This window comes from Ascaphus truei, chromosome 7, assembly GCF_040206685.1.
Source record: "Ascaphus truei isolate aAscTru1 chromosome 7, aAscTru1.hap1, whole genome shotgun sequence".
Taxonomy (NCBI): Eukaryota; Metazoa; Chordata; class Amphibia; order Anura; family Ascaphidae; genus Ascaphus; species Ascaphus truei.
In genome coordinates, this window is record NC_134489.1 from 108,005,565 (window position 1) to 108,017,871 (window position 12,307).

Consider the following 12,307-nt stretch of genomic DNA (forward strand, 5'->3'; position numbering starts at 1 on the left):
GTGTGGGATGTGGGATGTGGTGTGTGGTGTGTGGGATGTGGTGGATGTGGTGTGTGGGATGTGGTGTTTGGTGGATGTGGTGTGTGGGATGTGGTGTTTGGTGGATGTGGTGTGTGGGATGTGGTGTGTGGGATGTGGTGTGTGGGATGTGGTGTGTGGGATGTGGTGTGTGGGATGTGGTGTGTGGGATGTGGTGTGTGAGATGTGGTGTGTGGGATGTGGTCTGTGGGATGTGGTCTGTGGGATGTGGTGTGTGGGATGTGGTGTGTGGGATGTGGTGTGTGGTGTGTGAGATGTGGTGTGTGGTGGATGTGGTGTGTGGGATGTGGTGTGTGGGATGTGGTGTGTGAGATGTGGTGTGTGAGATGTGGTGTGTGGGATGTGGTGTGTGGGATGTGGTGTGTGGGATGTGGTGTGTGGGATGTGGTCTGTGGTCTGTGGGATGTGGTCTGTGGGATGTGGTGTGTGAGATGTGGTGTGTGGGATGTGGTGTGTGGGATGTGGTGTGTGGGATGTGGTGTGTGGGATGTGGTGTGTGAGATGTGGTGTGTGAGATGTGGTGTGTGGGATGTGGTGTGTGGGATGTGGTGTGTGGGATGTGGTCTGTGGTCTGTGGGATGTGGTCTGTGGTGTGTGAGATGTGGTGTGTGGGATGTGGTGTGTGGGATGTGGTGTGTGGTGTGTGAGATGTGGTGTGTGGGATGTGGTGTGTGGGATGTGTGGTGTGTGGTGTGTGGGATGTGGTCTGTGGTGTGTGGGATGTGGTGTGTGGATTGTGGTGTGTGGGATGTGGTGTGTGGGATGTGGTGTGTGAGATGTGTTGTGTGGTGGATGTGGGGTGTGGGGTGTCAAAGGGCCCAAGTCAAATGTCATGTACTGAGTGCTACATTCTCCTTCTTCTAACACCGGGTTACGGGACAGGAGAGCTCTTCCATAGAGCAGGGATTTCTCCACTGCTGCTAGGTGAATAGCCAAGTATAATATGGGATTAGTCAATGTGCAGAGCTTTGATACTGTTTCCATGACTGTTCTCTAAGGAGAAGTAGTTTAACGCTCACGTGCTTTATAAAAGAGGATTGTTATACAAACCCGTTTGTTAGCAGAGAGGTACTGTACAGTTTGGGACACACAGGAGGAAAAAAGTTGAGACAAAACACATTTTCTAATCAGATTTGCAATTGCAGCTTTGTTGACTCATAAAAATACCTTGCAGGTTTAATAACCGATAACAGATCTTGACCTACAAACATTTAGTTGGCAAAAGCTACATTAAAATGATGCAAGAGACGTCTTTCTGCGTGTCCCATTCTGCTCTGTGTCACAGGGATGTATTAATATTCCACGAACAAGAAATATCTGAAGAGTCTTTAAATTCTCTAACCTTCCAACCACCACCCCCCCCTCATTATATTTACAGGACATCCCCCCCCCCCCCTCATTATATTTACAGGACATCCCGACTTCTTTCTTTATTTGTATTATTATTTTATGTGAAGAAAATGCAGAGTTTAGCAGCACTGTTGCTAAGGGACACAGCTAGATGTAATACTGTACAGTAGGTGTAACTGCTTTATCAGATGTTGCTGCTGGAACAGTCCCTTGTTGAGAGTCAGGTCTTCATAGCAAGTATATAATATCATTATATCATTAGCAACAAATGTTCAACATTGCTGCATTCAAATGTATTATTTTTTAATGAAAAACCCAACATACACCTTTGGTAAACGCCACGACAGGCCTTAGAGGTTCTTTATTTTCAAATGTATATCTTAAAAATAATCTTGAAGATAACCAAGAATTAACAAAATCTTACTCTGAATTTAAAAAAAAACCTTCTTGTTCAAACAATAATTGTATCGGACAATTGTGAAACCCTGCTGGTAAGAGGTGGCTTTGTGCTTATTTTCTCAGTATTGTGTATACAGTAGTTTAGATTACTTATGGTGTATATATACACACACACTTCCATTATATATATGTATATACATACACATACATACATGCATATATGTACACACCCACTTGTGTATATACATACATGTGACTATATTTCTAGATAATATTTCAGGCGCAAGATAAACACATTAACATTTCCAGATAATTATATATCTAGGTGACTTCTTGCTGACACTGCTAACAGAGCTCAGTTGAGTTGCGGCTTTATAACAGCCCTTGTATACTAGACTCTCTCTCTCAGGCTTTGCTTACAGAGATGTTTAGAATAAGTCACAGCAGTTCTTGGTATTCAGTTGCTGGCTCACCCTTCTCTCTAGTGATGGACTGCCCCACTCACCCCTCTCTCTTGTGATGTACTCCCCCACTCACCCTTCTCTCTAGTGATGGACTCCCCCACTCACCCCTCTCTCTAGTGATGGACTCCCCCACTCACCTCTCTCTATTGTGATGGACTCCCCCACTCACCCCTCTCTCGTGATAAACTCCCCCACTCACCTCTCTCTCTAGTGATGGACTCCCCCCACTCACCGCTCTCTCTAGTGATGGACTCCCCCACTCACCGCTCTCTCTAGTGATGGACTCCCCCACTCACCCCTCTTTTGTGATGCGCTCCCCCACTCACCATGCTGCTGTTGCTGGAGTTCTTCAGGTGGTTTTGCAGGAGTTTGGTAGCACCGTCCTGGAAGGTTTTCGGCAAGGCAGTCAGTAACATGGTGAACTCCGGGGTGTTTAGTTCGAACAGAGAGATCAGGACTACCTGTGCTGCCTGAAATGAAATGGTATGAAGTCGGTGATGTTAGGAAAAGGTAAAACGGTTGATATCCAAATGTAGCAACTTCATTGTTCCCCCGGGTGGGCTGCAGTGCCATGTTCCCCCAGGTGGGCTGCAGTGCCATGTTCCCCCGGGTGGGCTGCAGTGCCATGTTCCCCCGGGTGGGCTGCAGTGCCATGTTCCCCTGGGTGGGCTGCAGTGCCATGTTCCCCTGGGTGGGCTGCAGTGCCATGTTCTGCACAAACACTGCCACTGGATCCTATGCAAACTCTGTGATATTCCGTGTTATAAATTATAAATGGTGTTATCTGTGGTTGTGTTGTATGGGGGAAGATTAGCACATGCTGCATCTGTACCTTAAAAGCAGATGTGATCAAATTATATATATTATATATAGACCCATCCATAAAAGGGAAACAGCTGAGAATATATAAAGTGGTGAGCCCTTCCCACGGGCTGCAGGTAATATCTAGGTACTCCGTTATTGCGTGGAAATGGAATCTGTGCATCATCTTTGTATGGATGACAAACGCTTTCATATTAACGAGAAATTTCAGCAGATATGACAAGGAAGGCAAAGACCAGGTCCGCACAGGAAATGTACTGTTTTATGTTTCTTCTTTTAACCTGGGGGATACGCAGCATTCTAATATAAAGACGCACACCCGGATTAATCTGGTGCGGGTTTCTGTACCGGTATTTCCAGAAGACTTTGCTGCATAAACTCCCGAACATAGGGGCCTATTCCAGTAGCTCCAAAGTGTGACATACTGCTTCTAAAATGCCCTTCAGAAGCGGGTGGGCATGCTTTGCAATTCCGTAACCCCTTATCGCAAGTCCAATCCGTGTATAAATGGCTTTTTTAGAAGCGGTTTCACTCCGGCTCTGCCAATCCAATCGGTTTGTCAAAAAAACCTCCAACCCGCAATAATTGACTAAAACTGCAATTCTCGTAGCTCCGTTATGCAAACCACTTCTAAAAACTCCAAGGTGGCGAGATTGGTATTGCGAGTCACATTCAGAGCCTGAAATATGGGTTAAGCTATAGAGCAAAACCCATAAATCAGACCGGGGGTGGAGTTAGCACCTCTGGTCATTCACTTCTAAAGCACAGTACAATCCGGCCGGTTTGGCTGCTAAATCATGCGGTTTGTCACTGGTGATTAGAAGCGGTTTAGAAGAAGTGATTTGCAATAGAGAATAGGTTTTTTTCTCACATTTCATTCCGCTCCTGAACATGCCAAACTGTGCAGTCTGGCAACGACCACTTCGGAGATACTAGAATAAACCCCAATGACTCTCTAAAATCCCAGCCAGTAAGCAGCACGACTCTGGCCATTTACACGTGTGCACGATATACAGAAGTATTGTGCTTTTGTTTCACACACACAGACTGGCACAAGGTGAGACACACGACACATGCAGTGCTCAGTGACGAGGCACAAGGGAATTCTTCTCTACTCTTGAAGAAAAACCTTTTTTCCCCCAGGCACACGGAATTCAGAGCATAGCAACCAAGGGGAAAGCCCTCACCCACTCTCTAATCATTATTGTAAACGCATTTTACACTTTGGTCTGAATACCTGTAGACTGTGAGCTACACGAAGCAACAACCTTTTTAGCCTGTCAAAATATTTTATGAATAGGCTTTATATAGTTGGCTATTACACAATCTCATTTTATGGATTTGCCTTTAACTTCTGCGCTGCAGAATGTCAGCACATTATAAATAAATATAAATATATTAATACAACTAAAACTAGGGATAAAGCTATTCCTAACATCAAGAAATACATTAATAGTGCAACCTTTGCACATAAGAATAGGTTAGAAAGTTAGAAAACCTTCTTGAATAAACTCAGCACGTATTATTTTACATATTAGATCTACAATGACACTGAGAAATACTGGAGCATTTCCCCATTAAATATTTGACTGTGGTATCAATGAAAGAAAATGTGAGTGGACATTTCAGGATGTGAAATGTAGTTTGTGCATTATTGAGAGATGTAGATTAAAAAATATATATACAATGTAGAAAACATTTTTATTAACGTGTCCCCTTATTCACAAACTGCAAGTTGGCCTAAAAAAAGCAGGTTAAGAAACATAGAATACTATGAGGTCATTGTGAACAAAGGTAACTCTCCTCCACTGCGACCCGTTACCAACCATTAACCAATAGACACGTGTGTCAAATGCAATTTTAATTCATGTTGAAATAATATAGAAACCATGCAAAACTTCCAAAAGGCAATTGTTATGTTATTGTGGCAACAAATATTAAGACAACAAGCATGCACAACAATGCACAGTGAAACCGTTCTTGCCAATGCAAGATAATCCTTTTTTGGTAATCTTGATCAAGTGAAGTATTATTTGCATTAAAATAAGATATGTAACTGATGAACTTCTCAGGGGGATGTGTAACACGGGTCACATATTAAGAATATGACTAAGTTGACACTATCAGCACCATTGTTACGTTGTATCCTGTAGTATCAGTGTATACAGGTACAGGTGCTTTGCATGAACTCTGCCTCTCTGTGCATTTTCTGTTTCTCACTGTGCCATTTAAATACAAAAGTCTTTGTTCAACGGGCCAGGATCACATGGAAGGAAAAAGCTGCACCCTTTCTCTCAAATCTTTGTAACCCTTCCACCCCAACCGGCAACTCACTGAGGAGCTCATTGCATCGCCCTGATCTGTCCATATTTGAATGTTTTATTAAGGATCTTGCAAAGTCCTCGAAAAACTGTAAGCAAACGTACATTAAGGGATAGGTAAGGACACTGCGCGTTAACTGCTCCTGTGTTTGAGAAGGTTTTATATACTAGAGGATGCTTCTGTGTAGTGTATCATAATAATCATATTGTTTTTTAGCGCTGACAGTGTATGCAGTACTGTTCACATTATTTTGCGTTTCTTCCCTGTAGAACTCACACTCTAATTTTGGTGCCTGGGACACAGGGAGATAAAGTGACTTTTACAAATGACAGTGACATTACCACTAATCTGCTCCTTCAGTCCTCTATGGCTCTCTCCGTGTGTGTAGTGTGAGTCCTATAGATCTATCGGTGTGTAGTGTCACCTATGTCTCTATCCCTATGAGTAGTGTGTCCCCTATGGCTCTGTTCCATCTGTAGTGTCAACTATGGCTCTGTCCCTACAGTATGTGTAGTGTATCAACTGTGGACCTGTCCTGTGTATAGTGTGTCACCCGTGGATCTGTCCCTATGTGTAGTGTGTCACATATGGCTCTGCCCCTTTATGCACCGCGTCACTTATGGCTCTATCTCTGAGTTCATTGTGACACCTATAGGTAGCTATAGATCTGCTCATGTGAATAGTGTCACCCATGGATCTGTTCTGGTGTGACCGGTGTCACCTATAGCGCTGTCCTGTGTGTAGTGCATCAACTACTGTGTTAGTGCCATATTTGGAGTCCTGCAAACCAACATACAGCAGGAAAATAACCACATATTCTATCCAAGGCCAACACAGATCAAGGACTGGCGCTACCCATACTGAGGACTGGTGCTACCCGTGCTGAGGACTGACGCTACCCGTGCTGAGGACTGGCGCTACCCGTGCTGAGGACTGGCGCTACCCGTGCTGAGGACTGGCGCTACCCGTGCTGAGGACTGGCGCTACCCGTGCTGAGGACTGGCGCTACCCGTGCTGAGGACTGGCGCTACCCGTGCTGAGGACTGGCGCTACCCGTGCTGAGGACTGGCGCTACCCGTGCTGAGGACTGGCGCTAACCGTGCTGAGGACTGGCGCTAACCGTGCTGAGGACTGGCGCTAACCGTGCTGAGGACTGGCGGGGAGTAGTGGGGGGGCACTTCTCAGCAGATTAGACCAGACCAATGTGAACTAATGACTGACATGTTTAATGGATTACAGTAGAAATTCCCTGAACCAGATGGTCCTTCAGAGCTGATCAGTGGTCCTCTGAAATCGGAGACCCCCAGGTGACAAGTTTTTCCCCCCATTTATTCTTTGAGAAAACAACAGATCTGGCAGTGGGGTCATCATCAGAAAGAAGCGCGGCACTGGGAGATGATGTCGCGGCTTTCTATTGGTAGCTGGAGCGAGTCGGATAACGTGGCCATTTGGTCTGATCGCTCAGGATCCGGGGGTTGGGGGGTGCTTTAGGGTCTATATTTACTAAGCAGTGCTACTCAGTAATACACCTTCCAACAGCAGAAGACACCGCAGCACCCATTCACTTCAATGTGCTGGAAGGTGTCTTGTGGGGTAAAGGTTAATAAATGGCATAAAAAGAAAATCCTACACATCTAAGTACCTTTTAATGTTTCCATAGTAACACACATATATATATATATATATATATATATATAACTATGGAAACATTAATTAATATACATACACACACACACACATATATATATATATATATATTACTATGGAAACATTAATTAATATACATACACACACATATATATATACATATATATAAAGCAGAAAATAGCCGTGTTAGTCCAGTTGCGATACTGAAGAACTCATTTATTCTGCACTATTGGGTGATACCTTTTTTATTGGACTAACAATTTATGTCATAGGACAAGCTTTCGAGAGTTCTCCTCTCTTCTTCAGGTCAGCAATACTGATATACAAAGGATTCTATGGCTAAAACAGTGTAGAGAGAGGAAAAAAAAACAAAAAAACACAACAGTAAATATCTGTTGATTTTTTTTCCCCTTTCTCTACACTGTTTTAGCCATAGAATCCTTTGTATATCAGTATTGCTGACCTGAAGAAGAGAGGAGAACTCTCGAAAGCTTGTCCTATGACATAAATTGTTAGTCCAATAAAAAAGGTATCACCTAATACATATATATATATATATATATATATATTTATATATATATATATATATATATATATATACACACATACATATACAAAAACCGTTGTATTGTTATTATTTTTCGTTCTATATGGGATTCCCCTTTTACATTATATATGTCTCCGATGTGATGAAGCTTGGGGGCTGGATACTCCACACTCTATTACGCAGAACATTCTTTTTTCAGAGATGATGAATCCTGTGCCCCCTCGTGTTCCTCCTCACTACTGCCCCGCTGTTTAACGCTCACCCCCCCCCCCCCCCCCCAGTTACCTGCCCTATAACACTCGCTCATGTGTTCCGGACCTGTAATGCAGACAAGGGGATACTCTGGACCGGCAATTAGTGCCGTTGCTACGTGCTTAATAGCAGGTCTGCATATGTATCCATTTCTATTCTTTATTCGGTGCCGGTTAGGATAAAAACACAAAAGACCGTGCACACACACATCATAGTGTTACATGTGGATATATCAAGGCAACCAAAAGGCTCCACTGGGCACTTTGTACGTTCCATTGTAATTCTCCTTCTGGGGGAATTCTGGGACACGTGGCCTGGTTCAGTGGGTTACGGGAAGAAGCTGGAGCCAGTGATTTGGAGCCCTTTGGCTTCCTTTAAATATATATTTCTGAAATAACAGCCAGTCAGTAGTAATACATTCCGTGCACACAGCCAGTGCTCTCCTGTGGTTAGTGCACACGCGTGTCTCGCGTCTCTACCTGTTTACATTTTTCCTCCAGGTTTCCCTCTCCGGGCCCTGAGGACGCGGTGCTGGGCCTGGCTGGTAAGTCATCGCATACCCAATTATGCAGGGTCTGAGTTTAACAAAACAGCAGCGGTGTGAACGGGAGAAAGAACCAAATCATTACGTTACAAGGAAACATAACTCAAAGGATTCCACTAGACAGGCACGTGTGCAATGCGCAACGCTTTATCTACAGGTACCAGGTAACGGGAGGGAGAAGCTCAGCATCTGTTTCATCTAAGGAAGGCAAGAGTAGCCTTGAAACGTTGTGCTGACGTGTTATCAATTCTAATAAAATATTCAGTGCCCTTATGCCAGGGTTAGTCAACTCAAGTCCACAAGGGTCACCAACAGGTCAGGTTTTCAGGATATCCCTGCTTCAGCACAGGCGGCTCAATCGAAGACTGAGCCACAGATTTAGCCATCTGTGCTGAAGCAGGGACTGATTGAGCCACCTGTGTGGAAGCAGGGATAACCTTAAAGATGCAGAACAAGCAATCTCATACATGTGTATTTTCTTTAATAAAACAGTTCAGTACTATGAGAACACCCCTTTTTGAGCCCTGCCCTCTCTCTAGCAGTGCACCAATTGTATCTAGTGACTGCCTGGTCACATGATCTTCCCCACAGAACTTTGAATCTTTGGTCCTCTTCTGCTGCACTTACAGCCATTTAGTGAACCCCCGAGCCGAATCTTCGCCGATCGATCACAGGAGAACGGATCGATCGGCAACTTAGCTAATTACTTATCACTGTGTGGATTGTATTGATGCGCATATTAAAGGGAGGAAAAAAGTATATATCTTTTTTTAAACAGAAGCTTGGACTGCTGCTTTAAAACCTGACCTGTTGGTGGCCCGCTTTAAAACCTGACCTGTTGGTGGCCCTTGAGGATTGCAGTTGGCCGCCCCTGCCTTATGCAAAATCTGACTGCACTACTTCTCACGTGGGCAGTGCCCCAGCCATGCGACACGGAGTACACAGGATGCCCATCTAATACCAGTTTGCTGTCACTAGCTCCATATCCGGAAATGCCATGTAATCTGGGAGCTTTAAACCTTTCTGCAACGGGATTTGAGCCATTCGCTTCTTCTGGAACACAAGTATTTTCTTCCCTTAAATCCGGGCTGTACAGCGAGTGACCCGCAAATTGAGGTAGCCCTGGGGTTTCGGTAGCTCTGCTTTAGCTTGTACAGTCTAGTGAAGACATATGTATTACCCATTCATCAAGCGTAAAAATGAGAAAGGAAAAAAATGTGTAGAAGGAGAATAGAAGTTATTGGGTCAGATCACAGGATAGTTTGAGATTTTGGGCTTTATAAAAGGCCCATTTCACACTTTTTACAAGTTTTGCCAATAAGTATAGATGCTGACACCTCTGATGACCCAGCTCTCTCCAAACAGTAGTAACGCCACTCTGTGTAGAATCATTTAATGCAATATATTATTCAAAAAGAGGTAGAAATCTGCACTTCAAGATAGTGAAATACCCTTTGGGCGGGGTGTTAGCAGGTAGATTGGAAAGAACCCTGGCAATTTGCAATGACAATACGGATGGTCAATTAACTAGCGATCAATTATAAACCAGCATTTAAAACCACACAGTTATAATGCACAAAACACATTAAGAACAGTCTAAATATTTGCATAAAATGAATGTCTTATATTTCCAAATTCAAAACAAACAAAAGCAAAGTTAACTATTTTGGAAACAAAGCTATGAACTTTGGGATCATTTTGTTCTAATGGCACTCACCCAAGTAAACATTTGTATGGGCGAGCACGCTAAAAACTGTGATTAAGGAGTCGGGATGATTGTACCCAAACACCTGGACAATAGTTAGGTTGCTGTGACGAAGAGACTGATTAAAATACAGGGATACAATTAGGAAATGGGCTTGAAACGGTTAAAGGTCACTGCAATAAGATCTAGAAACTTGTGTACGGGAGTAAGTATAATTTCCAGAACTCGAACAGAAAGAGCCAGAAACTCCTAACCATTTTGCAATATAAAATCAGATTACAAGATTTTCAGATATATGCCGGAAATGCACAAGAAGACGAGCCACAATATAAACATGGCACACTGGTTTTATTAGGGGCTCATAACTAACCAAGCACAAAAGCAATGACACATTAGCAGTGATAAGAGTGCCTCTGCAAAGCAGCTTTTCATCAGACTGGTGGCCACTCCAAGGAAGAACACATTTACTTCTTATCTGTCCTAATAAATACAAATACTGAAGGACTTCACAAGGAAGCGCAGAGTGAAATAGCTTTGGAATTACCGGACGACTAATGCTACTTGGCATGTAACAGCTCAACTACAAACCCCAAATGACAAGGACAGCACCATGTCGCCAAACGCTCTCTCTCTGTGTGTCCCCACCACTCATAGTGAAAGCTCTTCAGGGAAGGAATCACATTCCCATAATGTCCCTCTATGTCATTCTATTGCAGGGGTAGCCAACTCCAGGCCTCGAGGGCCACCAACAGGTCAGGCTTTAAGGCTATCCCCGATTCAGCACAGGTGGCTCAATCAATGGCTGATCCAACAACTGCACCACCTGCGCTGAAGCAGGCCTATCCTTAAAACCTGTTGGTGGCCCGTGAGGACTGGAGTTGGCCACTCCTGTTTTAATGCATCTATTTCCCTGTGATGGGAATTTTCTGTACTACTTCTCCTGTTTACAACCATCTACTGGGAACTGCATCCCAACTCCACTTTGCAAACGTACAGCAGGTCGGAGCTCAACCAGTTACGCAAGATCATGTGAACCTTTCCTCTCCTGGGGCAAGTTCCCAACTGGTTTATAGATTCATTATTTTGCTAACTGGTGACTACTGAAGCGATCAGAAAATGCACAAACTACGCCTGAAGGAAGCAATCTTCATTACAGCACTTGGTCTTAATGTCTTCATTTCAAAATGCGTTGTAGGACTTTACAAACTTAGTCACAGAACCCATTACAGTTTTAATGGATTAAAAATCCATGAAAGCAACGGTATAATTTGTTGATGTGCCATTTTAATAAGCTTTTTCATGCAGTCTAAAGTTATTTCCAAGCTGCAGCACTCAGGAGATAGACACTTGTGTTTTCTAGGTTTTTGGGACGTGTATAAAATGGCGGCCATCACCGAATATAAGACTTCTGGGTACTGCCATTATACAACTTCAGGAAAAGGAAATTACGTTAAGAAGAAAATGATCGGTTCCGTTTCATTACTGTGTCAGTACGCACTGCTGGGATGTACCAAAATAATATACCCTCGAGAGGGGGAACAAAAAAGACCAAACACCTGATAACTACTGCAACAAACCAGAATAACTCCCGTTGACCCCACACTGTTTAACCAAAACTAGCATCTCTAGATGCTTGAACATCCAGCTTGTAATGTTTGTGCGAAGGTGTAAAGTGACAATCATCCGCTTTACGCAGTTGCTTGTGCACGGTTAGCTCAGGATGTAGCCACTGCTCTAGTTCAGGGTGAACTTCTCTGGAACAGTCTTTTATGCTGCTTCATACGCCTTCTTTATACACTTTGGCAATACAAGCTTTAGATGAGCTTGTCTTGACTGATAAACTATTTTTGCTTCTGTCTTCCTAAATGTGAAGACTGATGTCACAAAATGTGCCCAGGACATACATACGTAACGTAATTCTCAATGTATTACTTCCTGGTAAAACATTTGATAAATAAATGTCTGTTATCGTTTGTTAAATTCTTAGAAATCTCACTAAATCCAGAGCAACGCCTCTTCTTTTTCTTCTAATCTCCAGGGATTAGGACTAAAGGACAGCAGACTGATTTAGTTATGTGAAATGCCGATACCACCTATAGGAGGAACTGGTTTACTGGTCCTAGTACCTTGTATCTTGGTGAAAAACAAGGTTCCTTACATGAGAGCATGTACTGGGTCTCCACAATACTTCTTGCCACCAAGAAACTTTATTTTAT

General features: G+C 43.4%; 1 protein-coding gene across 31 annotated transcripts in view; it reads right to left on the minus strand.

Moving 5' to 3' along the window:
- Positions 1–12,307, minus strand: part of LOC142499853 (CLIP-associating protein 1-A) — a 209,151-nt gene that overhangs the window by 40,818 nt on the left and 156,026 nt on the right. For 18 of the 31 annotated variants that reach the window (XM_075609814.1, XM_075609813.1, XM_075609811.1 and 15 more), the window contains 3 exons: positions 8,322–8,417; positions 2,579–2,722; positions 1,090–1,110 (listed from right to left, as the gene is read on the minus strand). In XM_075609814.1, the coding sequence (XP_075465929.1) occupies positions 1,090–1,110; positions 2,579–2,722; positions 8,322–8,417 (261 nt within the window). The remainder of the gene's footprint in view (positions 1–1,089; positions 1,111–2,578; positions 2,723–8,321; positions 8,418–12,307) is intronic. The other 13 variants (XM_075609834.1, XM_075609821.1, XM_075609836.1 and 10 more) reach the window with 3 other exon arrangements.